General features: G+C 68.4%; 4 protein-coding genes across 9 annotated transcripts; 1 reads left to right on the top strand and 3 right to left on the bottom strand.

Moving 5' to 3' along the window:
- Positions 1 to 27: 27 nt before the first annotated feature.
- MRPL10 (mitochondrial ribosomal protein L10) lies at positions 28 to 4457 on the bottom strand. The gene is made up of 5 exons (XM_085561769.1): positions 4404 to 4457; positions 3170 to 3339; positions 2349 to 2513; positions 1388 to 1532; positions 28 to 658 (listed from the first exon to the last, which is right to left on the bottom strand). The coding sequence occupies exons 1-5, from the start codon at positions 4441 to 4443 to the stop codon at positions 414 to 416; spliced, it is 765 nt and encodes a 254-aa protein (XP_085417895.1). The 5' UTR covers positions 4444 to 4457; the 3' UTR covers positions 28 to 413.
- Positions 4458 to 4496: 39 nt separating this feature from the next.
- On the top strand, positions 4497 to 8620 carry LRRC46 (leucine rich repeat containing 46). Of its 4 annotated transcripts, XM_085561768.1 has the most exons (9): positions 4497 to 4557; positions 5033 to 5158; positions 5240 to 5300; positions 5765 to 5873; positions 6554 to 6600; positions 6696 to 6805; positions 6997 to 7066; positions 7867 to 8039; positions 8114 to 8453. In XM_085561768.1, the coding sequence occupies exons 2-9, from the start codon at positions 5128 to 5130 to the stop codon at positions 8437 to 8439; spliced, it is 927 nt and encodes a 308-aa protein (XP_085417894.1). In that variant the 5' UTR covers positions 4497 to 4557; positions 5033 to 5127; the 3' UTR covers positions 8440 to 8453. The 4 variants fall into 4 exon arrangements, with proteins under 4 accessions (XP_085417894.1, XP_085417892.1, XP_085417893.1 ...); XM_085561766.1 differs by lacking the exons at positions 4497 to 4557; positions 5240 to 5300; positions 5765 to 5873 and having other exon boundaries at positions 5079 to 5158; positions 7867 to 8620; XM_085561767.1 differs by lacking the exons at positions 4497 to 4557; positions 5033 to 5158; positions 5765 to 5873 and having other exon boundaries at positions 5225 to 5300; positions 7867 to 8620.
- On the bottom strand, positions 6517 to 12329 carry SCRN2 (secernin 2). 3 transcript variants are annotated; one of them, XR_014950203.1, is made up of 10 exons: positions 12302 to 12329; positions 11812 to 11983; positions 10978 to 11159; positions 10631 to 10830; positions 10337 to 10552; positions 9545 to 9710; positions 9295 to 9472; positions 8733 to 8902; positions 7718 to 8175; positions 6517 to 7602 (listed from the first exon to the last, which is right to left on the bottom strand). XR_014950203.1 is itself a non-coding variant. In XM_085561763.1 (9 exons), exons 2-8 carry the CDS (start codon positions 11980 to 11982, stop codon positions 8744 to 8746), a joined length of 1272 nt encoding a protein of 423 aa, XP_085417889.1. In that variant the 5' UTR covers position 11983; positions 12302 to 12329; the 3' UTR covers positions 8227 to 8361; positions 8733 to 8743. The 3 variants fall into 3 exon arrangements, 2 of the variants coding, with proteins under 2 accessions (XP_085417889.1, XP_077644467.2); XM_085561763.1 differs by lacking the exons at positions 6517 to 7602; positions 7718 to 8175 and adding an exon at positions 8227 to 8361; XM_077788341.2 differs by lacking the exons at positions 6517 to 7602; positions 7718 to 8175 and having other exon boundaries at positions 8429 to 8902.
- Positions 12330 to 16113: 3784 nt separating this feature from the next.
- Positions 16114 to 20205, bottom strand: SP6 (Sp6 transcription factor). Its single transcript, XM_021545482.2, has 2 exons — positions 20068 to 20205; positions 16114 to 17371 (listed from the first exon to the last, which is right to left on the bottom strand). The coding sequence occupies exon 2, from the start codon at positions 17345 to 17347 to the stop codon at positions 16244 to 16246; it is 1104 nt and encodes a 367-aa protein (XP_021401157.1). The 5' UTR covers positions 17348 to 17371; positions 20068 to 20205; the 3' UTR covers positions 16114 to 16243.
- Between the last annotated feature and the right edge of the window lie 3842 nt (positions 20206 to 24047).

Raw genomic sequence — 24047 nt, 5'->3', positions numbered from 1 at the left:
CAAAATCCCAGACGAGGCCTCGGCATCTCCACGCAGACACTTTAATGGACGGGACAGCGATCCCGGGGTGGGATCAGTGTTACAGCACACCCCCATTCCCAAGGCACGGGGCTTGGAGTGCCCAAAATCCCCCCTGGAGGCTCCATCCCGTGCTCCTCCTCCTGCTCTGGCTGATCCCAGAGATCCCCGATCTCTGCTGGGATGATCCCAAGGGAGCACAAGGGAATGGCCACCACTCCCTGCTGGGACTGGAGGGGGCCACAAGACCCTCAGTGTCAAACCACCAGTCCCTGACACCCCTCTGCGGAGCTGGAGAATTCCATGGGAATTGTGTCCATGATCCTTGAACCCCTCATCTGGGGGGGCTCCCCGTGTCCCAGAGCCAGGGAGGAAGCGGTTCCCGGTGTCCAGCGTCAGCTCCCCGCAGCGCTCCGGCCCGGGGGAGGCCCCGCGGCCGCCGCCGCGTCCCGCAGGCGCCGGACGTGCTCGTCCAGGAGCGCCGTGAGGCGGGCAGGGCCCCGCTGGAGCAGGGAGGAGGTCTGGGAGCACAGCTGGGACAGGGCTGCCACCGTCTGCCCCCGGGACACCTCCAGGGACGGCAGCCGGGCGAAGTTCTCCACGCCCTGGCGGCTCAGGATCGTGTCGTCGATGCAGGCGCCTGCCAAGAGGGAGCTTGGGATGGGCATGGAATGCCAGAGACCTCTGGGAAAGGATTCCTGGCTCCTGCAGGCTGCCCACCCCTTGTTGGATGGGCATGGAATTCCAGAGCTTTTTGGGAAGGGATTCCTGGCTCCTGCAGGCTGCCCACCCCTCGCTGGATGGGCATGGAATTCCAGAGACCTCTGGGGAGGGATTGCTGGCTCCTGCAGGCTGCCCACCCCTTGTTGGATGGGCATGGAATTCCAGAGACCTCTGGGAAAGGATTCCTGGCTCCTGCAGGCTGCCCACCCCTTGTTGGATGGGCATGGAATTCCAGAGCTTTTTGGGAAGGGATTCCTGGCTCCTGCAGGCTGCCCACCCCTCGTTTGCATGGATGCAGCCCCGTCAGGGGGCCTCATTCCCAGTCCTGGCCTAGCATTCCCAACCCTGGATGAGCTTCCCAAGCTCTGGGTCCCCATTCCCAGCCCTAGACCCTCAATCCCAGTCCTGGATGAGTTTCCAAAGCCCTGGGCCCCCATTCCCAACTCTGGGCCCCCATTCCCATCCCGTGCCCCATTCCCATCCCGTGCCCCATTCCCATCCCATGCCCCCACTCCCATCCCATGCCCCCACTCCCATCCCATGCCCCCATTCCCAACTCTGGGCCCCTATTCCCATCCCGTGCCCCATTCCCATTCTGTGCCCCACTCCCATCCCCAGCTGACCCCAGCCCGATTCGGGGTCTCACCCAGCAGGATGACCTGTGGCACTCCCTTGAGCACCCGCAGCATCTCCCTGGCCCGCGGCTCCGGGCTCACCAGCAGGACGTTCCGGCACACGAACAGCGGCAGCAGATTCCGGAGCTTGGACTGTGCCAGCACCGGCCGGGCAACCTGGGAGACAGCCCGGGATGAGCACCGGGGCACCGGGACACCCCGGAGCCACCGGGATAACCCTCACCGGGACACCCTGGAACCACCAGAACACCCCGGAGCCACCGGGACACCCCAGAGCCACCGGGACACCCCGGAACCACCGGGATACCCTGGAACCACCGGGATACCCTGGAAGCACCAGGACACCCCGGAACCCCTGGGATACCCCTGGAACCCCCGGGATACCCCTGGGATATCCCCGGAACCACCGGGATACCCCCGGAACCACTGGGACACCCCGAAACCACCGGGACGCCCATGAACCCACGAGGATACTCCCAGAACCCCTGAGATACCCCTGGGATACCCTTGGAACCATCACCATACCCAGGGATACCCCTGGAAGCACCGGGATAGTCCCAGAATCACCGGGATACCCCAGGGATATCCCCAGAACCACTGGGATACCCCTGGGACACCCCAGGATACCCCAGAATCCACGGGATACCCCTGGAACCCCCAGGATAGCCCTCGAACCCCCAGGATAACCCCAGGACACCCCAGAACCCTTGGGATACCCCCAGACACCCCAGAACCCTCAGGATAGCCCTGGAACCCCCAGGACACCCCAGAACCCCCAGGATACCCCAGAACCCCCAGGACACCCCCAGAACCCCCAGGACACCCCAGAACCCCCGGGATACCCCTGGAACCCCCAGGATAGCCCTGGAACCCCCAGGACACCCCAGAACCCCCAAGATTCCCCCAGGACACCCCAGAACCCCCGGGATACCCCTGGAACCCCCCGAGCCCCTGCAAGGGGCTGAGCCCAACCTCGTTGAGCACGAACTTGAGGTGGATGCCGTGCCTGCGCAGGAAGTGGCGCAGCGTGGCCACGTCCTCCTCCGCCATGGAGTTGTAGTGGCACACGGCCACCATGCGGCTGGCCCGCAGCGTGTCCTGCAGCTGGCCCCGCAGCACCCGCGCGTAGCCCTCCTCCTGGGGACAGGGGGTTTGGGGACAGGGTGGGACCTCTGAGGACACCACATGTGGGGTTTGGGGACAGGGACAGCCCAGGTGTCACAGCACCCACGTGTAGCCCTCCTCCTGGGGACAGGGGGTTTGGGGACAAGGTGGGACCCCTGGGGACACCAAATGTGGGGTTTGGGGACAGGGACAGCCCTGGGGTCACAGCACCTGCAGGAAGCTGTCCTCCTGGGGACAGGGAATGTGGGGTATGGGGACTGAGGGACAGCCATGCTCCCATGGATCTTGCAAGTGTTCCCATGGATCTCAAGGTGCCCTCACAGATCTCAAGGTGTTCCCATGGATCTCGAGGTGCTCTCATGGACCTCGAGGTGTTCCCATGGACCTCGAGGTGCTCCCATGGATCTCGAGGTGCTCTCATGGACCTCGAGGTGTTCCCATGGACCTCGAGGTGTTCCCATGGACCTCAAGGTGTTCCCATGGACCTCGAGGTGCTCCCATGGATCTCAAGGTGATCCCATTGATCATGAGATGACCCCATGGACCTCGAGGTGCCCTCACAGACCTGTCCATCCCGCACACGGGGTCTCGGCTGTTTCCCACTCCCACCCCGGGTCCCGGCCTGCGGATGCCGCGTGTCCCACGTTCCCGGGCCGTGCTGGGCTCACCTGGGGCGCGCGGGGCGCGGGCGGGGGCAGGCAGCGCGGGGGCAGGCTGGGCCGCGGGGGCAGGTACTCGGTCAGGGCCAGCAGCTTCTGCCGCTGGAAGTGCATGGCCTTCCAGTGCCGCGTCACCGCCTTGGAGCCGCGCCGCAGCAGCTGCAGGGCGGGCAGCCAGGCTGCGGGCAGCGCTCAGCGCCGGGGGAGGCTGGCACCAGCCCCCGCCGTGCCCTGGACCCTGATCGTGCCCTGGACCCTGATCGTGCCCCGTTCCCGATCGTGCCCTGGACCCTGATCATGCCCCGTTCCTGATCGTGCCCTGGACCCTGATTGTGCCCCACTCCTGATCGTGCCCTGCTCCTGATCGTGCCCCGTTCCCAATCGTGCCCCATTCCTGATCGTGCCCTGGACCCTGATCATGCCCCGTTCCCGATCGTGCCCCACTCCTGATTGCTCCCCAGTCCCTGATCATGTCCCCGGTCTCTATCCCTGGCCCAGTCCCGTTCCCATTCCTGTTCCCTTTCCCGTTCTCATTTCTGTTTCCATTCCCACTCCCATTCCCATCACCATTCCTATCACTATTCCCACATTCCCGTTCCCATTCCCCATTCCCATTCCCATTCCCATCCCAGCCCTATTCCCACTCCCATTCCTGTTCCTCTCCCATCCCACTCCCATTCCCAGCCCCAATCCCATTCCTGTTCTCATTCCCATTCCCGCCCCTGTTCCTATCCCCATTCCCATCCCCGTCCCCGTACCCATCCCCATTCCCATTCCTGTCCCAGCCCTGCTCCCATTCCCATTCCCATTCCTGTCCCCATTCCCGTCCCCATTCCCATTCCCGTCCCCATTCCCATTCCCGTTCCCGTCCCCGTCCCCATTCCCATTACCGTCCCTGTTCCCGTCCCCATCCCCGTCCCCATTGCCATTCCCGTTCCCGTTCCCGTTCCCATTCCCGTTCCCGTCCCCATTCCCATTCCCATTGCCATTCCCGTCCCCGTCCCCATCCCCGTCCCCGTCCCCATCCCCGTCCCCGTCCCCATCCCCATTCCCGTCCCCGTCCCCATTCCCGTCCCCATCCCCGTCCCCGTCCCCATTCCCGTCCCCATCCCCGTCCCCATTGCCATTCCCGTTCCCGTCCCCGTCCCCATTCCCATTCCCATTCCCATTCCCATTCCCATTCCCATTCCCATTCCCATTCCCATTCCCGTCCCCATTCCCGTCCCCGTCCCCGGTCTCTCACCCCGCCGCCACCGCGCCCCGCCGCTGCCCAGCGCCGCCATCTTGGCGGTGGCGCGCAGGGGCTGCTGGGAAGGGGCCGCGCGGCGCTTCCGGCGGGCCGGTCTCCATGGCAACGGCGCCGGAAAACCGGCCCCGGACCCGGAAAACCGGCCCCGGCCCCGGCCAACCGGCCCCGGCCAACCGGCCCCGGACCCGGCCACCCGGCCCCGGCCCCGGCCACCCGGCCCCGGCCCCGGCCAACCGGCCCCGGTGAAACCCCCCGGCCTCCCCGGGGCTCTCGGAGCCCCCAGCCCGCCGTGCCCCGTGCTGCTGCGCTGCTGTGGCTCCATCCCGGGGGTATCTGAGATCCCCAAACCACTGAGGCCTGGCCCTGGTGACCCCCCTGGCCCTATCCCGGGGGTCTCTGAGAGTCCCCATTCAGTGAGGCCTGGTCCTAGTGACTCCATCAGGGGTCTCTGAGATCCCCAAACCAGTGAGGCCTGGTCCTGCTGACCCCCCCAGCCGCATCCCGGGGGTCTCTGAGATCCCCAGTGGGGTTCCTGGCCCCCCTGATCCCCCCAGTTCCAGTGCCATAACCCCCCCATCCCACAGAGCCCCTCTGCCCCCAGCCAGCTCTGACCCCCATCCCAGCCATCCTTTCCCCACTGACACCCCCAGCCCGCAGCTTTGTCACCTCTGTCCCCTCAGACTGTCACCCCTGAGGAGGGGACAGGGACCCTGTGGCCATGGCTGAGCGAGGGGACAGCCTTGGTGGGGGTGAGTGAGATTTTGGGGGGCTCCTCCTGGGCAGGGGGGGGCTGCACCCCTGGCCTGGACCCCCACCCTGAATTCCCACAGCCCCAGAGGAGCCGTCCCCAGGAGTGACCCTCAGTGACAGCCTCGTCAGCACCCGCAGCCGGTGAGGAGCACAGGGCACCCCAAAACCCCACAGAGCCTGGGATGGGGCTCAGAGCACCCCAAAACCCCACAGAGTCAGAGCTGGGGCTCAGAGCACCCCAAAACCTCACAGAGCCAGAGCTGGGGCTCAGGGCACCCCAAAACCCCACAGAGCCCGGGATGGAGCTCAGAGCACCCCAAAACTCCACAGAGCCAGGGCTGGGGCTCAGGGCACCCCAAAACCCCACAGAGCCCGGGATGGAGCTCAGAGCACCCCAAAACCCCACAGAGCCTGGGATGGGGCTCAGAGCACCCCAAAACCCCACAGAGCCCGGGCTCAGGGCACCCCAAACCCCCCCTGGGCTGGCAGGGAGGGGGCCCAGGGCACCCCAAATGCCCCTGGGCTGGCAGGGAGGGGGCTCAGGGCACCCCAGGGCTGGCAGGGAGGGGGCTCAGGGCACCCCAAACCCCCCCGTGCCCCTGCAGCCCCACAGGGCCGCTGCCCACTGGCACGCTCCGCCTGGACCGGGAGCAGATCTCCTCCATCGGGCGGCTCCGCGGGCGGGGGGACATCCACAGCCTCTACCTGCAGCAGGTACGGAGCTGGGGGGGCAGCTGGCACTGGGGGGCACAGAGACCCCGGTTCTGATCCCACAGACACCCCCAGTTCTGATCCCACAGAGACCCTCAGATCTGCTCCTGGGGAGCACAAACACCCCCGGTTCTGTTCCTGGGGGGCACAGAGACCCCCAGTTCTGCTCCCACAGACACCCCCACTTCTGCTCGAGTTTTCCCTCCCCAGTATCCAGACAGGAACAATTTCTCTCCATCCCAGAAGGTTTTGTCCCAGTGATCCTCACAGAGGTCTCTGAGCCCCCCACCCTGGTGGGTTTCGTCCCAGTGACCCCCCAGTCCCCTCACGGGGGTCTCTGAGCCTCCCCCCATTCCATCCCCCCTGGAATTCCCGTGTTCCCAAGCCCCCATGAGGATACTCAGCTCAGGGCCCTGGATTCTGGGATCTCTCCATGTTCCCTGCTACCCCATTCCCTCTCCAGAATCTCCAGAATCTCCTGGGCTGCCCCCAGGGTTGGTTGGAGCAATCCCAGAGCGTTCCGAAAAATGTGAATTTTCATTCAGTAGGCATAAAAATTAAACCAAACCAAAAAAAAAAAAAAAACAACAAAAACAAAAAAAAAACCAAAAAAAAAAAAAAACCAAAAAAAAACCCCACACATTGGTTGTTTGTTTTTTTTTTTTTTCTATTTTATTTTCCAGAACCAAATTGAGAAGATGGAGAATTTGGAGGCTTTTCCCAACCTGAGGTCCAGCAGCTCCTCCCTCCTCCCAAGGATTTCCTGGGCTGGGGAAGCCAAGGGGGGCTGTGACATCCCCCCAAAACCCTCCCTGTGCCCTCCAGGTTCCTGTGCCTGGCTGGGAACCGCATCCAGAGGGTGGAAAAGCTGCAGGGGCTGCCCCACCTGAGTGCCCTGGACCTGTCCCACAACCTGATCCAGGTGCTGGACACAGGTGGGAACGCAGGAACCCCCCCAGGCCCGTGTGGCACTCCCATCCCCCCCTCCCTGCCTCAGTTTCCCTGGGTCTGGGGGGAATTGCTGCTTTGGGGGGTTGCCTCAGGAGTGAGGGAAGAGCTCAGGGGGGTTTGGGGGAGCAGGAATTTTGGCTCCCAGCCCCTCTGTGCTTTGCCTTTGTCCTGGCAGAGGAGCTGCCCCGCAGCCTCCGGATCCTCGACCTGACCGGGAACCGGTGCACCCGGCAGGAGGGATACAGGTGGGTCAGGGGGGGCAGAACAGCCCCCCAGAAACCGGGAGAAGCCTCGGGGTGATCTCACGGTGGCCTTTGGGTACCTCCAAGAGAGCTGGGAAAGGGATTTTGGACAAAGGATGGAGTGACAGGATAAGGTGGGGATGGATTCGCATTGCCAGAGGGGATTTTGGGAAGGAATTCCTGGCTGGGAGGGTGGGGAGGGGATGGAATGGAATTCCCAGGGAAGTTGTGGCTGCCCCTGAATCCCTGGAAGTGTCCCAGGACAGTTTGGAGCAGCTGGGATAGTGGAATGTGTCCCTGGATGGGATTTAAGCTCCCTTCCCACCCAAACCATTCCATGAAATCTCAAACACAGCCTGTCCCACCAAACTTCAGGGATGTGAATCCCTGCTCTCCAAACCCTAGGGATGTGAATCCCTGCTCAAACCCCAAGGATTTGAATCCCTGCTCAAACCCCAGGGATGTGAATCCCTGCTCTCCACACCCAGGGATGTGAATCCCTGCTCAAACCCCAGGGATTTGAATCCCTGCTCTCCAAACTTCAGGGATTTGAATCCCTGCTCTCCAAACTTCAGGGATTTGAATCCCTGCTCAAACCCCAGGGATGTGGATCCCTGCTCTCCAAACTTCAGGGATTTGAATCCCTGCTCAAACCCCAGGGATGTGGATCCCTGCTCTCCAAACCTCAGGGATTTGAATCCCTGCTCTCCTCCCTCAGGCTCCGGTGGGCTGAGGGAGGATGGGACACCCACTCCCAATCCCACAGCTGCAGAAAATTTGGCTTTTCCTTCATTTTCCCACAGGGATCTGGTGTTGGCAGCCCTGCCCCAGCTCCTGCAGCTGGATTCCCAGCCCGTGCATGGAAACACGGCCGAGCAGGAGGCGGGAGGAGGCTCCTGCAGCAGCAGCGAGGAGGAGGAGGAGGAGGAGGAGGAGCTGCTCCCTGAGCTGAGGGTTCCCTTCACCGTGGACAGAGGTGTCGGGATGGGGCCGGGGCAGGCGGCACTCGGGGCTGGCAGTGCCACAGCTGCTGGAATGCTGTCCCGGCAGATTTCCTGCTGGATCTGCGGCGGGAGCTGGCGGGGCGGGCGCGCTGCAGGCGCAGGACGAGCCTGCAGGAGCACCGGGCCCGGCTGCAGGAGCTGTGCGAGCGCCGGGCTCTGCTGCTGGGCCCGGGGCAGGACGGAGCCGCCACACCCCGCTGTCCCCAGGGCAGCCCCGGGCCACCGTTGTCACCTCTGCCGGCAGCCAGCGGGTCCCAGCCAGCTCCCGGGGCCATCCAGCCCCCAGGCGAGGCTCTGGAGAAGGAGACTCGTGCCAGAGGAGCGGGGAATGGGCAGTTATCCCAAATACCCTGCAGCAGCAGCAGGCAATAAAGGCTTTATTCCCACCCCAGTCCAGCTGGATGCCACCCTACAGCCATCCCGAGGGGCTGGAAATGGGGGAGAGCACACACAGGGCTGTGGGCAGGACTCCCAATCCCATCCCACATCCCTGTCCTTCCCCTGGCACCTCATTCCAGGCCGAGGGCACCTCTCAGTGCTTTCTCCAGGCTAAACTGGGGGCTGGGACCCACGGGGGGAATCAGAAGAGTCAGGGTTGGGCTCTGGGAATGTTTTGTGATTCCCTATCCATGAGAAACGCCATGGGGGAAGCCCAGTCCACCCACCTGTGTGGGGTTTAGGTGTAAAACTTCATCTCGGCCTCCACGCAGTCGAAGAAGAGGTCGGCCAGTTCCTCGGGGCAGGGGCTGGCGGTGCCCTCCAGCAGCTCCCGCATCGCCTGCAGGCCCTGCTTCTCCAGCTCCTGCAGCGTGTCCAGGAGCTGCTGGCCCCGCTCCTGCGGGATCGGGGTGGGTCAGAGAGCTCAGAGCCTGATCCCATTGCAGGGTGGGGTCAGAGAGCTCAGTTTGATCCCATTGCAGGGTGGGGAAGGGTCAGTGAGATCTGTAGGGTCTGCAGGGTCTGTGGGTTCTGAAGGGTCTGCGGGGTCTGTGGGGTCTGCAGTGTCTGTGGGATCTGTGGGACCTGCAGGGTCTGTTGGGTCTGTGGGACCTGCAGGGTCTGTGGGATTGCAGGGTCTGTGGGATCTGCAGGGTCTGTAGGATCTGCAGGTCTGTGGGATCTGTGGGACCTGCAGGGTCTGTGGGGTCTGTAGGTCTGCAGGGTCTGTGGGATCTGCAGGGTCTGTGGGATCTGCAGGGTCTGTGGGCCCTGTGGGATCTGCACTACCTGGTCCCGCTCCATGAGCTCCAGCGCCGCCTGATGCCGGCGGTACAGCTCGTGCCGCCGATCCACGGAGCTCTGGAATCTCGGGATCTGCTTGGCCGGATCCTGCAGGAACTCAGGGGATCTCACCTGCGGTGCCGGCTTGATACCGGCCACGAACACGAAGGGCTTGAAGACAGACCTGGAGGAGAAGCTGGGCTGAGAGAGCAGAATTCAGGGAGCACCACGTCCCCATCCCCAGCGCCGGCCTCACCTGGAGGGGTCCGGGGTGGCGGTGAAGAAGTGGACGCAGGGCAGGGCGGGGTCGCGGGGCAGCACGGACACCATGCTGCCGGCCGTGCGGAACCCCTCTGTGTCCACGCAGATCCCGCTGGCCTTGTCCCGCAGGATGGACATCACCGTCTCCGCCGTGATGTGACCTGGAGGGACGGGCAGGGCCACCTCAGCGCTGCCAGCTCGGCCGTGGGGACGCGTTCGGGGGAGCCGAGGGTGGCTGTCCCCACCCCAGGCCCTGTCCCCAGGAACTGGGGATGTGCCAGCACAGATGCAGCCCTTGGTGAGCCGTGGGATCCCTGTCGCCATCCCTGTCCCCACCTGAGTTCTGCCACAAGAGCTTCTTATCAGTGTGGAAGCAGCCCTTAGGAAGCCATGAATGGGTATTGCTATCCCTGTCCTGTCCCCACCCCTGTCGTGTCCCCATCCCTGTCTCCGTCCTATCCTCCTTCCTGAACCCATCCTGTTCCCATCCCTGTCCTTGTCCTGTCCATCCTGTTCCCATCCCCATCCCTGTTCCTATCCCAGTCCTGCCCTCATCCCCATCCCAGTTCCTGTCCCAGTCCTGCCCTCATCCCCATCCCTGTCCCCATTCCTGTCCCCATCCTGTTCCCATCCCTGTCCCCATCCCTGTTCCCATCCCCATCCCCATCCCCGTCCCTGTCCCTGCCTTGTCCCCACCTTGTCCCCACCCTGTCCCATCCCCATCCCCATCCCTGTCCCATCCCCGTCCCCATCCCTGTCCCATCCTCATCCCCGTCCCCGTCCCCACCTGCGTGCTGCCGCAGCAGCTCCCTGCCAGCGCGGAGCCGCGCCTTGGCCGCCTCCATGCGCGGGGGCTGCTCCTGCAGGGAGAAGGCCCGGGCGAAGCTGAACTCGCCGGCCCCGCTCCACCAGCCCTGGCTCCGCGCCCGCTCCCGCAGCCCCGGGTGCTCGGCCGTGATGTCGCTGCCGATGCTCAGCTGGTTGGAGATGTTGCGGCTGCCCTCTGCGCCGGCCGGGCCCGGGGGTCACTCGGGGCGCTCCGGGACCCCCCGCGCCCCCGGCCCGCCCGCTCCCCGCTCACCGCGGATGCGCTGCGCCGCCCAGTAGCGCCCGGCCGTCTCCAGCAGCCAGGCCTCGCTGCGGTCGGCCAGCAGGAAGGTGTTGTGGTACACGAAGGGCACCGGCTCCTCCTTGCAGCTCCCGCCTTGGCCGTAGCGCTCCAGCAGGGTCGTCATCACCTCCAGGGCCTCCCGGGCTGAGCCACCCCGCTCCAAACCCAGCCTGCGCCGGGAGGGTTGTCAGAGAGTGCTGGCGGCTGGCACAGTGTGGGCATGGGGCTGGCACAGCGTAGGGACAAGGGGCTGGCACAGCGTGGGGACACGGGGCTGTTTTCATCCTCAGCATCCTCACCATCCTCAGCATCCTCACCTCACCAGGTCCATGCCCAGCAGCGCCTCGGCCTCGCCCACGGGCTCGCGGGTCCACACGCCCTCGTTGCCCACGCAGACGCCGCAGTCGTTGGCGCCCATCTCGGCGCCCCAGAGCCAGGCGGGGCGGCTCAGCACCACGGCGTGCGTGTGCTCCGCCTGCTCGATCTCCAGGTATGTGCACTGCGGGGACACGGCGGGACACGGTGTGACACCTGGCACGCTCAGGGCTCTGTCCCTGCAGCCGCCCTGGCACATGGAGGTGATCTGAGGGGACATAGAGGTGACACCTGGCACGCTCAGGGCTCTGTCCCTGCAGCCACCCTGGCACACACAGGTGACACCTGGCACACCAAGGTGCTCAGGGAGACACAGACGTGACACCTGGCATACTCATGGCTCTGTCCCTGCAGCCACCCTGGCACAGAGGGATGACACCTGGCATGCTCAGGGCTCTGTCCCTGCAGTCACCCTGGCACACACAGGTGACACCTGGCACACCAAGGTGCTCAGGGAGACACAGACGTGACACCTGGCATACTCATGGCTCTGTCCCTGCAGCCACCCTGGCACATGGAGGGGACACCTGACATGTTCAGAGCTCTGTCCCTGCAGCCACCCTGGCACAGAGGGATGACACCTGGCATGCTCAGGGCTCTGTCCCTGCAGTCACCCTGGCACATGGAGGTGTTCTGGGGGACACACAGGTGACACCTGGCATGCTCAGCATTTGTCCCTGCAGCCACGCTGGCCCTGCACAGTGGGAGGACACACACGGCTGACCTGGCACCTGATGCACTGACCCCTCTGGCCCCTTTGGCCCAGCACGGCTCACCTGGACTTTGTCCCCAGGACGGTGGCTGGCAGCAGGGACATAGACGATCTCCTGGACCTCGTCTCGGGGACGATCGGCGTTCTTGCCGAAGATGACGGCGGGGGACGCCGTGTGCGGTGGCAGTGCCACGAAGCAGTCGCAGGACGAGGGCACAGCACCGTGCCCGGCCATCCTAAACCGCGTCGGGGCGGGCACCGAGGCCGATGTCAACCCCCTGTCCCTGCCCTGGGTGTGTCCCCAGGGTCCCTTTGGGGCTGGGCGGGGGAGTCTGGAGGGGCGGCCGGGGGGTGAAGAGGTGCCTGGAGCTGCGGGACACCAGGGACCCCACGGCGGGGTGACTTAGGGGCACCCCCCGCCCCGGGACCCCGCAGCTCCGCGCCGACCGGAGCCACCCCCCTTGGCAGCCCCGGTAACCGGGACCCCCGCAGCCCCGACCGCGGGCGGGACCCCCTCCCTCGCAGCCCCGCGGGAGCCTCCCGTTCCCACGGACCTGCCGCTGTTTCCGCACCTCCGCCGCTGCCCGGTCCCGCCCCGGCCCGCCCGGTCCCGCCCCGGCCGTGCGACGGCGGCGCCCGGTGGCCGGAGGCCGCACGGCGGCAGCGGCGGGGACCGGCCGCGGCACCGGCACCGACACCCGCGTGGGTCGGGGGGAAGTTCCCAAAAGAGCCCGGGGACGGGGGTCCCGAATTTCCTCCCGTGGATCAGGAACGGCGGACCCGGGTGTGTCCCGCGGGGGTCCCGTGGGTCAGAGCCCCGCGTGGGCAGCACCCCCGTGGGCACCCCCGCACCTCCGTGGGCGGCACCGGCGTGGGTGGCACCTCCCGTAAACACCCCCGCGCCCCCGTGGGCAGCCCCCGCGTGGGCAGCAGCCGCGTGGGCAGCGCCCCGCCCGGCCCGCGGTATGCGGCCGGACCTGCCGGGCAGCGCCCTGCCCGCGGGGGGACCCGGCCCGGGGGGTGCAGGGCGGGACCCTCGTGGGGGGCTCGGCTGGTCCCAGCCCGTGTCACCCCCGCAGCCAGCAGCCCCCGGACGGTGTCCCCGTCCTGGGAAGCCTTGGAGAGCCGAGGCCAGGCTGGGGGGGCCCTGAGCCCCTCGGTGGGGATGGTTTGGGGTCGGGATCCCAGACCCCTGGGTCCCTTATTTGGGGTCGGGATCCGAGACTCCTGAGCCCCTTGGAATGAATTATTTGGGGTCGGGATCCCAGACCCCTGGGTCTCTTGGAATGAATGATTTGGGGTCGGGATTCCAGACCTCTGGGTCGCCTGGTGGGGATGATTTGGGGTCAAGATGCCGGACCCCTGAGTCCATTGAAAATAAATTATTTGGAGTCAGGATGCCGGACCCTTGGGTCCCTTGGTGGGGATAATTTGGGGTCGGGATGCCAGACCGTGAGTCTCTTGGGCAGGGCTGATTTGGGGTCGGGATTCCGGACCCCTGAGCCCTTTGGCAGGGCTGATTTGGGGTCGGGGTGCCCGAGTCCCTTGACAGGGATAATTTGGGGTCGAGTTGCCGAACCCCTGAATCATTTGACAGCGAAAATTCGGGGTCAGGGCGCCGGACCCCCGCGCCCTTCGGCAGGGATGGAGCCGGAGAGCCGGAGCGTGGAAAACACGCGGCGTTTATTCCAGTACAAAACCCAAACCCCACAGCCCCGCAGCCTCTTCTCAGCACAAACTCTCCCCTCGCCGGGCACCCCCGGGGCCGCCCCGCTCCATCCCCGCCGCAGCCGCCCCCCAGCCCGGGGCCCCGGCCGGGCCGGTCCCTCCCTGCCCCGGGGAGGCGGCCCGGGGGTGGGTGGGGGACGCGGCGGTTCGGGGCGCGGGGCCGGGATCCCCACGCCGCAGCAGGCTGGACTGGTTTCCCGGCCGCCGTCCCTCCCCACCCGGTTTTACAGCCTTCATTGCCCCATCGCGGCAGGCAGAGCCGCGGGGCTGCGGGGGCTGAGCGCACCTGGGGGGGCTGAGCGCACCTGGGGGGGCTGAGCGCACCTGGGGCCCCCTCGCAGCCCCCCGGCTCTGAGCCAGGCGGGGACAGCTCGCTGAGGCTGAACCCCGAGGCCCGGCGTGGCCGTGGGACCTCCCCTGCCCACACGTGGGGTGCCCTGGTGCAGCCCCCCACAATCTGCGGCTCCCCAAAAGGCCGGAGCCCCCCCAGATGCTGCTGGAGCCGGGCTCGGCCGCTAAAGTCCCGTCGGTGCCGCACTGTGGGACACTGGGGAGGGTCCTGAGCCCCCCCGGGGTCCCTTTGGGAGATGAAATCCCACCTGGGGGACACCGAGGGGGAATTTTGTGCTGGAAAAAGCAAATTCCGGAGTCGGGGACGTCCTTCGAGAGCTGCGGACAGCCCAGGTCACCCGAGTGCTGCGGAGGGACGGCGGTGGCCGTGCTGGGGCTGGGGCCACGTCCTCGCGGACCCCCCCAGCGAGACTTCACCTCGTGCTGGGGGGTCCCGGCCCCACGGCTCGCCCCTGCCCCACGGCGCGGGGGGGCTGCTGCCAGCCCCTCGCGCATCCCTGGGGACGGGGATGGGGACAGGGACAAGGACGGGACCCTTTGAGGGGTCCGACCCCTCCCCATCGGCACAGCCCACGGCCACAGCTTCGGCCTGGGACATCCACTCTGCCCGAGCGGCAAAGCCTGGCTTCACCTTAATAAAATAATAATAATAATTAATAATTAATAATTAATAATAATAATTAATAATTAATAATTAATAATAATAAAACACTCAAAACCGAAGGCCTCGGGGCGCCCTCTGGGCACGGACCCCACTCGATTTCACCTCTACCCCTTCCCCCCTGACCTCGGGGTGCTCCAAGCCTGGGCAGCCCGGGGGGTCAGCGCCCCCCAAATCTCCACCCCCTCCCCAGATTCCCAACTGGTTTGAACTGGTGTTGGCTGGGGGGCAGCGCCGGGGGGACCCCCGGGTGCCTTGAGCAGCCAGTGAACCCCCCCCCCTCAAAAAAAAAACCCTCCCCAGGTCCCGGGTTTAGCGTCTCCTTCTGTGTCCGAGGGGTTCTGCCAAAATCGGGGTGTAAGACCCCAAAAGATCTAAAAACCGAGATTCGTGGACCCCCAGCCAGGGGTGTGGGACAGATACGGGGTGCCCTGGGGACAGGGGGTGACCGCAGGGCAGGAAAACCACGGGGTCCCTGGTGGGGGAAGGCCCGGGGGGTCCCCGGGAGGTGCAGGGAACTGGGAAGGGGCAGGCGTGGGGTCCCCGGGGGGACGGGCAGCATGCACGGGGGGCCAGGCAGAATTCCCTGGAATTTCGGGATCCCGGGGAGGGACGGCTACGGGGCCACGGGGGGACAGGCAGCATGCACGGAGGGGACACGGGGTCCCTGAGGGGACGGGGGGATGGCTGCGGTCCCCAGGAGGGACGAGGGGGGCACAGGCAGCTCGCCCGGGGCTGGGGGATGCCCCGCAGGGAGCGGCGGGGGGCTCGGGGCGGCGGGCGGGCAGCGCGGCCGTGCCGGGCCGGAGGAATGCGGCCGTCCCGGCTCTCCCGGGCCCGCGGCCGCCCCGGTGCTTCCCGCCCGGGGCCGCGGCGGTGGGTGTGGGAAAGCTGCAGGTGTGCGCTTGGGCAACCGCCCGCCGCCCTCCGCTCGCCCGCCGCGGCCCCCCGAGCTCCCCACGGCTCACATTCACGCGGGACTCCTCTTTTTTTGGGTTTTCCTCCCCCGCTTTTTCCCCATTCTAGCCACGATTCAGGCCGAAAATGGGTTTCACCATCCTCAAGCCCCACAGCCAAAGCGGGGCTCCGAGGGGTGGGGGGACCCCCCGCCAGCTCAGCATCCTCAGCTGGGGCAGGGGGATGTCGCCAGCCCCCGACCCCCGCGTGTCGCCCGTGGGTGGTGGGCGACAGGAGAACGGGGCTGGCACGGGGCAGGGGCTGAGCCCGGGGTGCCACGGTTTGGAGGGGACCGTGGGGAGGGCGCCGGGGGGCTGCGGCCGCGCCCCCCGAGCGGAGGCTCCCGGGTTTCTCCTCTCCTCTCTCCCTTTCTCCTTCTCCTTCCTCCCCTTTGGGCTGGACGTGCCCGGGCAGCTCCTGCTCCTTCGGCTCCCATTGATGTTCCTCCCAAACAGCCCCGCCGCCTGCCAGCAGCCTCCCGGAAAAAAAAAAAAAAAAAGATTTGGGAAGCCGGGGGAGGATGAGTGGGGGTGGGGGGGGAGCGGGAGGGAGAACCGGGGCGGGAGAGCGGGAGCGGGACAAGTGAAACCGCCGCGGGGCAGCTCCGGCTGCGGCGCTCCCCAACGAGCGGCGGGGACGGGGCCGCGCCACCGGCGCCGTCCCCGGCCTCGCCGCCGCTCCCGGCACAAGGTGCCAGCCCTGCGCCCACCCCCGCCCGAAATCCCTTCGGAGACCGGCCCCGAAGGCTCCCCCCGGCCCCCGCCCCACCTCCATCCGCGTCCCCCCGGGGCTCAGCGGCTCAGTTTGTGGGGGCGGCCGTGCCCCCCTCCGGCTCCCTCTTGCCTCCCTTGGCCGCCGACGGGTCCCCGGCGCCTTTGCCCTCGGGCTCGGCCCCGTCCTTGCCCCCGTCGTGCGTCTTCATGTGCTTGCCCAGGTGGTCGCTGCGCATAAAGACGCGGCCGCAGACGGGGCAGGAGAATTTCTTGGCGCCCGTGTGGGTCTGGAGGTGCCGCTGGAGCTCGTCGGAGCGGGTGAAGCGCTTGCCGCAGAAGAGCCAGTTGCACACGAAGGGCCGGTCGCCGCTGTGCCAGCGCAGGTGGGCTTTCAGGTGGGAGGTCTTGGCGTACGCCTTGCCGCAGCCGGGGATGTGGCAGTTGTGCAGGTGCTTGCGCTTCGCCCCCTCGGGGCACGGGCCCCCTCTCTCCGCCTCCTGGCAGTTGGGGCAGCGGCACGCCGCCTGCCCCCCGCCCCTGGGCACGGCCCGCCGGGCCCCCTTGGGCCGCCCCCCGGCCTCCCCCTCCGGCCCCCGCGGCTCCGGGGGCCCCTCCAGCGCCTTCACCCCCTCGGCCGCCAGCAGATGCTGCGGGGGCAGCAGGTGGGCGGGGGGCGCGCAGAGCTGGTGCTCGGCCCCGCCGTACCCGCCCAGCCCCGCGGGCAGCCCGGGGTGCCCGGGCACCTGCAGCCCCCCGCCCTGCCCGGGCGGCAGCTCCATCCAGCTGGCCCCGGCGTGCAGCTCCCACCAGTTGACGCCTCCGCCTTCCTCGCCGGGGGCTCCGGGGTGCGGGGGCCGAAACCAGGGCTCGTAGGGATGCGCCATGTCCGGGGCGGCCGGCAGCAGCTTGGCGTAGGCTCCGGGGGCGGCGGGGCCGTCGGGGGGCAGCTCTAACCTCGGGGGGCCATGCGGGTCGTAGGCGCCGGCGGCGGCGAAGGCGGCGGCGGCGTCGTCGGGCCCCGGCAGCGGCAGCTCGGGCGGCGGCAGCGGCGAGGCGAAGTCGGGGGCCCCCGGCGCGGCGGGGCCGTGGGGCTGGAAGGGCTGGAGCGGCTGCAGGTCCAGGTGGGTCGGGGAGGCGCGGGGCGCGTCCGAGGGCTGGGATCCCAGGGAGCCGCAGACCGCCGTCAGCATCGCGGGGCGGCGGCGCGCACGGACCTGCGGGGCCAAGCGGGGCGGGCGGGGAGCGGGGAGAAGAGCGGTGAGAGGAGCGGGGGGCGCAGCTCCGCACCCCCCGTATCTGCGCGCACCGGCACCGGCACCGGCACCGGCACCGGCACCGGCACCGGCACCGGCACCGGCACCGGCACCGGCACCGGCGGCTCTGCAGCGCCCGGCAGCCGCGGTTCGGGGGTCGTTGAGCCCCCAGCGAGGAGGTCACGCTGCTCTGCAGCACCGCTGTGACACCGGGATGGTGGCACCCGTTTAGGGGGCACCCCTTACACCCGTCCCCGCCCCCTGCGGACCCTGTGCCAGCCCCTGGTGCCGGTGGGTCACGTCAGCAGAAGGGATCGGTGCCCGATCCCAAAATCGGAGGAAACCTCCAACATCTGCTTGGTCACCCCCCGACTGCGTCCCACAACGCTGCCTGGGTGCCCAAGGGGACGTAGGTGGCATCCCCAAGCCCATGGAAGGGACAGGGCACCCACGGGGGGACACGGTACCCACGAGGCCAACCTGTCTCTCCCGCATGGCAGCCGGGCTGGGAAAGCATCACCCCCCTCTGCTCCCGCCCCAAGGCCAGGGCCCGGCTGGGAGCCCTCGGGCTGTTTTTTGGGGGGGCTGCACCCCCGGGCTGGTTGGCAGCGGGATGAGGCAGCGGCGCCGCGGGCCGAGCCCCCGGCAGCGCTTTGAAGCCGGGCTCGGGGCTGGGCTTGGCCCGGGGCACCCCCGGGCACCCCCGGGGCACCCCCGGGCGCCCCCAGACCCCCGGGCACCCGCGGGCTCCCGGCAGGGCGGCCGTGACTCAGCGGGAGCTGTGCAAACCCCACGGGGCTGGGGACGGGCCCCACCCCGGTGTCGAAATCCACCTGCCGCCACCGGCTCCCGCCACCGGCTCCCGCCCCCCGGCTCCCCGCGGCGAGGGGCGGCCGCGACCCCCGCCCCGGAACCCCCCTGGCACCCCCGGCCGCTCTCGTCGCCATCCCCTTGTCCCCGCCGCCCCCACGCTGCTCCCCCCAGCCCGCGGGGGACACGGACAGACCCTCGGGGACACACTCGGGGGGTGCTGGAAGATTTGGGGTGGGGGATCCCCTAAGGGACCCCCAGCGCCCCCCGATGCCAACGCTGTGATTCCAGGGTCCCCACAATGCTGGAGACCCCTCGGCTGCGCGGGGGCACCGGCGGGGACACCGAATTCCCCTGCCAGGTGTCGCCCAGGAAGGCAGGGGGACCCCAAAGGTCGGGGTGGGAGTTTGGGGGGTCCCAAAATCCCCTTATGGGACCCAGCTGTACCTGTGCTGCGGGCACAGGTGGGCGCTGGCAGGGTGAGCCCCCCAGGGTGGCCGCTGAGCAGATTTTGGGCTCCTGCTCCCCCGTGGGGGCTCAGCTCTGCCCACCCCAACCCTGGGGACGCCCTCCTGGGGACTGTCCCCTCCTCCTGGGGACACCAGTGGGGTGGGAGGGGGCTGGCACTGCCGGGGTGCATCGCTCCCCCCGCAGTGCTGCTCGGTGGGCTCCTGAGCCCCCCAAATTGGGGTCGAACCCACAAAGCGCCACGGTGCCAGCCCCTCACGGGGCTGTGGGGGGGCAGCTGGCACGAACAGGGCCCCCCAGATCTGGGGGTGTCCCCCAGCCCCCCTGACCCCCACGGGACGGGGGGGACCCTCCTCGCGGTCCGGGGGTCGCTCCCACCCCGTCAGGTGCAGCACGGGGCTCTCCTGGACACCCCAATCCCAGCTCGGGGGATCTCCCCCGTTTCGGGGGTCCCACGGCCCCCCCGGTGCAGCCCCACCTTGACCAGCGGCATCATCCCCCCCCCCGCCTCCCGTACCAGTTCCAAACCGGGGCAAAAGGGCCACGACCGGGATGGGGGGAGCGCAGGGAGAACCCCCCCGCACGGGCCTGCCTCGCCAGGCACGGAGCCTCCCAGGACATTTTTCCATCCGGGAATGATGACAAAAATCCCCAGGGGCCCCCAGCGTCCTCCCTCCCTCCCTGGCGGGGCTCAGCGACGCGTTGGCCATTTCACCGCAGGGAAACTGAGGCAGCGGCGGGTGAAGCGTCCCGTGAGTCACGGCCCGGGCTGGGCAGAGGCGGCCCGGCCCCGTCTCCCGGCTCCGCCGGTGCCTCGCCCCGCGGCGGGGCCGGGCGGGCGCCGCTGCCCCCAGCACCGGGAGCCCCGACGGGGGGCACGGGGGCGGCGGCGGGGCCGGGCCCGGGGGATGCCGCGGGTTTGGGGGGGATGCCGCGAGTCCCGGGGGATGCCCCGGGGCCGGGGGGGTGCGGTGGGTTCGGGATTGTCCCCCCGGCCCGACCCAGGGCAGCGCTGCCCCGGGGACGTTCCGGGAGGGGAACGGGGCCGCACCGGTGGCGGCGGGGGGTCCAGCCTGTCCAGCCCCCCGCAGGACTCGGTACCACGGGAGGGGTCTGAGACCCACGGGAAGAGTCGCGGTCCCGAGGGGAGGCGGTCGCGCTGGAAATTGGAGCGCGGGGACGCAGCGCGGTGTCCCGGGAGGTGGCGGGGCCGGGAGCCCCGGGGCTCGGTGGCCAGCGGACGCGGCGGGGTGGCGAGCAGCGACTCGCCGGGGCCGGAGCGGCCGCGACCGCGTCCCTGCCGTCGGTCAGCGCGGCCCCGTCCCCGAGAGCATCGCGGGGGTCGCATCCCCGCGGCCGGTGGCACCGGGGGTACGTACGGGTCTAGCGGCAGCGAGGTCCCGGCGGGTCCGTCCTCATCGGCGGGGCGCGGGCGCTGCTTCCCGAGGGGACCCCGAGGGACCCGCGCGGCTCCCCAGGGACGGGGCACCCACTGGGCCGGGCGAGCAGGAATGGCCGGGTCCCAGCCCGGCCGCCGGCTCTTCCCTCCGCCCCCCCGCCCAGCTCCACCCCCGGCCCGGTGATTTTAACCCTTGGAGGCAGAGCCGCAGCCCCGCCGCTTGACAGGAGCCGGCTCCGGTCCCAGGATCCGGCGGATGAAAGCGGAGGGAGGGGACGGGAAGTTCGCAGCAGACACCGCAAACAGGGGGGTAATTAAAGAAGAAAGCAACAACCGCCTCCCTCCCGCGCCCGTGGCCGCCTCCTCCTGCCACCCCCCCACTGCCCGGAGACCCCCGGGCGCCCCTTGGGTCCCCACCCCCGCCCAGGCACCGCAGCTGTCCCCCCCTCGCCTCTTGGTGACACACAGGGGTGGCCGCCCCCTCCTCCTGCCACCTCCGGGGACCCCCAAGTTGTCCCCGCACCCAGCGGTGGCCCACGGGGGTGGCCGCCCCCTCCTCCTGCCACCTCTGGGGACCCCCAAGTTGTCCCCGCACCTAGGGGTGACACACAGGGGTGCCACCCCCTCCTCCTGCCCGCAGGGGTGTCACCTGTCCCCGTGGGGGGCTCAGTGCCCCCATTGCGCCTCGGTTCTGAGCCGTGGGGTCAGTGGGACGCGGGTGGGCGCCGGGGACAATTTGGGGGTCAGAGCCGGCAGGAGGGGGTGGGACACAGGAGGCACCGATGGATTTGGGGTAACCCAAAACCGCCCAGCAGGTGCCGGCCGAGCCTGTCCCCGCTCGGCCGGGGGTGTCCAACCCCCCTGTCCCCCGTGTCCCCCCACGAGGCTGCCGGGAGGGACAAACCCGGGTGACAACACCACGGCCAGCGGAGCCACTTCTTCACCGCCGCGTCGTGTCCCCATTTCCACCCCCCGCCCCCGGCCGGCGGCCACCACGGCCCCGTGGGGACCCCGGTCCCCAAATGCCACGGGAGAAGGCGGCGGTGGCCCCGCGGGGCCGCGCCAGGGCCGGGATCGCGGCTGGCGCTGGGAGCCCGCACCTCCCGGCCGGCCTGGCAAGGGCCCGGGCGGGCGGAGGGAGCCGGGAGCTCCTCCCTGGCCCCGGGGAAAACTCTCCCGGTTTTCATCATCCCAGCAGGGACGGCTCCGCCGCCGCCGCCACCGAAACGCGGCGGCCTCGTGCGCTGAGCGCGGCCCCGCGGCCCGGCCCCGCCGCGCTCCGGGAGGGGCGGCCCGGGGGGACACCGGGAACGGGGACACCGGGAACGGGGACACGGGAATGGAGACATGGGGATGGGGACATTGGGGATGGGGACACGGGAATGGGGACATGGGGATGGGGACATTGGGGATGGGGACACGGGGATGGGGACATTGGGGATGGGGACATTGGGGATGGGGACATTGGGGATGGGGACACGGGGATGGGGACATTGGGGTGGGGACACTGAGGTGGGGATGGTGGGATGGGAACACTGGATGGAGACACTGGGATGGGGACATGGGAATGGGGACACTGGGGTGGGGACACTGGGGTGGGGACATGGGAACTGGGACCAGGGGATGAGGACACCGGGAATGTGGACACTGGGGATGAGGACATGAGGATGAGGACTTCGGGATGGGGACACCGGGATGGGGACATTTGGGATGGGAACATGGGGATGGGGACACTGGGATGGGGATACTGGAGTGGGGACACAGGAATTGGGACCTGGGGATGGAGACACGGGGATGGGGACACTGGGATGGGGACAGCGGGATGGGGACAGCAGGATGGGGACAGCGGGATGGGGACCCTCGAATGGGGATCCTCGGATGGGGATCCCGGGATGGGGAGGAGGATCCTGCCATGGGGATCCCGGGATGGGAAGGGGCAGGACAAGCCGCTGCTGGGGTTTCTGGTTCTGCAGAAATGGGGGTGAACACACGCCTGGGGCTCTGCTGAGGGGATTTGGGTGCACCCCAATCTCGGGGTCCCACTGTGTCTCCTCTCCTCTGCCTGCCCGGGAGGATCCAGGGCTGTTCCTGTGGCTGCTCCAGTTTGGGGACCCCCGAGTGCTGTTGGGGTGGGGGTGGTGGCCCTGGGGGCCGGATCGTGGCCACCAAGAGCCCTCTGGGGCAGACCTGGCGTGTGCAGCTCCAGCCATCCCAATTCCCATCCCCAGTCCCCATCCCATTCCCAATCCCCATCCCAATCCAAATTCCCATCCCCAGTGCCCATCCCATCCCCAATTCCCATCCCAACCCCTGTCCCCATCCCTGCTGTTCCACCACAGGGAACAGGGACGGTGTCTCCTGGTCCCCAGCTGCCCCTCAGCCACCCTGCACACGTGGCCTGTCCCCGTCCCTTCGTTCCAGGGGCTTCTCCCAGTGCTCCCATTGCTCCCAGTGCTCCCAGTGCCCCCAGTGTTCCCAGTTCAGGATGATCCCAGGCTCTCCCACCCAGCCATTCCCCACTCCAGGAAGGGGCTGCAGGGTGGGAGGATGTGGGCGACACGTGGGGACAGGGATGGGGATCCGGGAGGGCCACGAGCACCTCATCCCACCCGCACCGCACCCTAAAACCCCACTGGGACCGTCTGGACCCATCCCAAAACTCAGATCCAGGCTGGGACTCTGCTGGGATGAGGCTGGGAGCAGCATGAGGGGGTGGCACAGGACTGGGGGCACTGGGAGCACTGGGGGGACTGGGGGGACTGGGGGGAGCAGGATTTGGGGTAAAACCCCACTGGGATCCTCCAGCCCCATCCCAAAACTCAGATCCAGGCTGGGACCCTGCTGGGATGAGGCTGGGAGCAGGATGAGGCGGTGGCACAGGACTGGGGGCACTGGGAGCACTGGGAGCACTGGGGGGAGCAGGATTTGGGGTCTGGGGGCTCCTGGAGCCCCCCGCGGCAGAGCTGGGACCACCCAGGGCAGGGAATCACGGCGCATCCCAGGGGGGATCTCCTCTCAGCACCGAATGTCTGAAACCCCGAGCCGTGCCTTGAAATTACTGCTAATTACAGAGCTCATTTGCATAAATTATGAGGCAAGAGGCAAATGCCTCCAATCCCTCCGAGTGATCAGGCAGCGGGGGAGGGGGGACGGGGGGGGACAGAGGGGGACAGGGGGGTCGGTGCTCCCCAAAACGGCAGCGGCACCTCGGGGTGTCCCCAGAGCCTGGCATGGGGGGGACACGGCCCTCGGGGGGTGACAGGGAGGGGGACAGGGGCAGGATCGGGCGGGGGGTGGCACTGGGGGTTGGGGACAGCGCTGTCCCCAGGGGAAGTGGGGGTGGGGATGAAGGGACAGCGGGACAGAGGGACGGAGGGACAGAGGGACAGAGGGATGAAGGGACAGAGGGACACAGGGACAGAGGGACAGCGGGACAGCGGGACAGAGGGACAGAGGGACAGAGGTACAGCGGGACAGAGGGACAGAGGGACAGCGGGACAGGGGGGACAGAGGGACAGAGGGACGGAGGGACAGGGGGGACGGAGGGACAGGGGGGACGGAGGGACGGAGGGACAGAGGGACAGCGGGACGGAGCAGCGCGGTCACCTCGCGCTCCCCGCAGCCGCCGGTGGCCGGGGAACAGAGGCACAGCGATGTCCCCCGGGGGACGCAGAGGGAACAAAGGGACATCGCGGCCCCCTGCCAGCCCCGGCCGAGCACTCCCAGCGCTCCCGGCTCCGGGCGGGCGGCGATTCCCTCCGGGGCCACCGAGGAACGGCTGAGGGGAGCGCGGCCGTGTCCCCGTCGCCGTGTCACACGGGGGGGTGACAGCGCGGCTCCCGGCTCATCCCTGTCCCCGAGCACGTCCCTGCGCGCCCTCCCACGCGCGTGGGTGCGGATCGCGCACTCGGGGTGCCCCGGGGGGGCTCTGCCGCGGCCGCCACGGGGCTGCGACGTCTG

Source organism: Lonchura striata, chromosome 27 (assembly GCF_050655825.1).
Source record: "Lonchura striata isolate lonStrDom1 chromosome 27, ASM5065582v1, whole genome shotgun sequence".
Classification (NCBI taxonomy): domain Eukaryota; kingdom Metazoa; phylum Chordata; class Aves; order Passeriformes; family Estrildidae; genus Lonchura; species Lonchura striata.
This window is presented reverse-complemented; position numbering and strand designations above follow the sequence as displayed.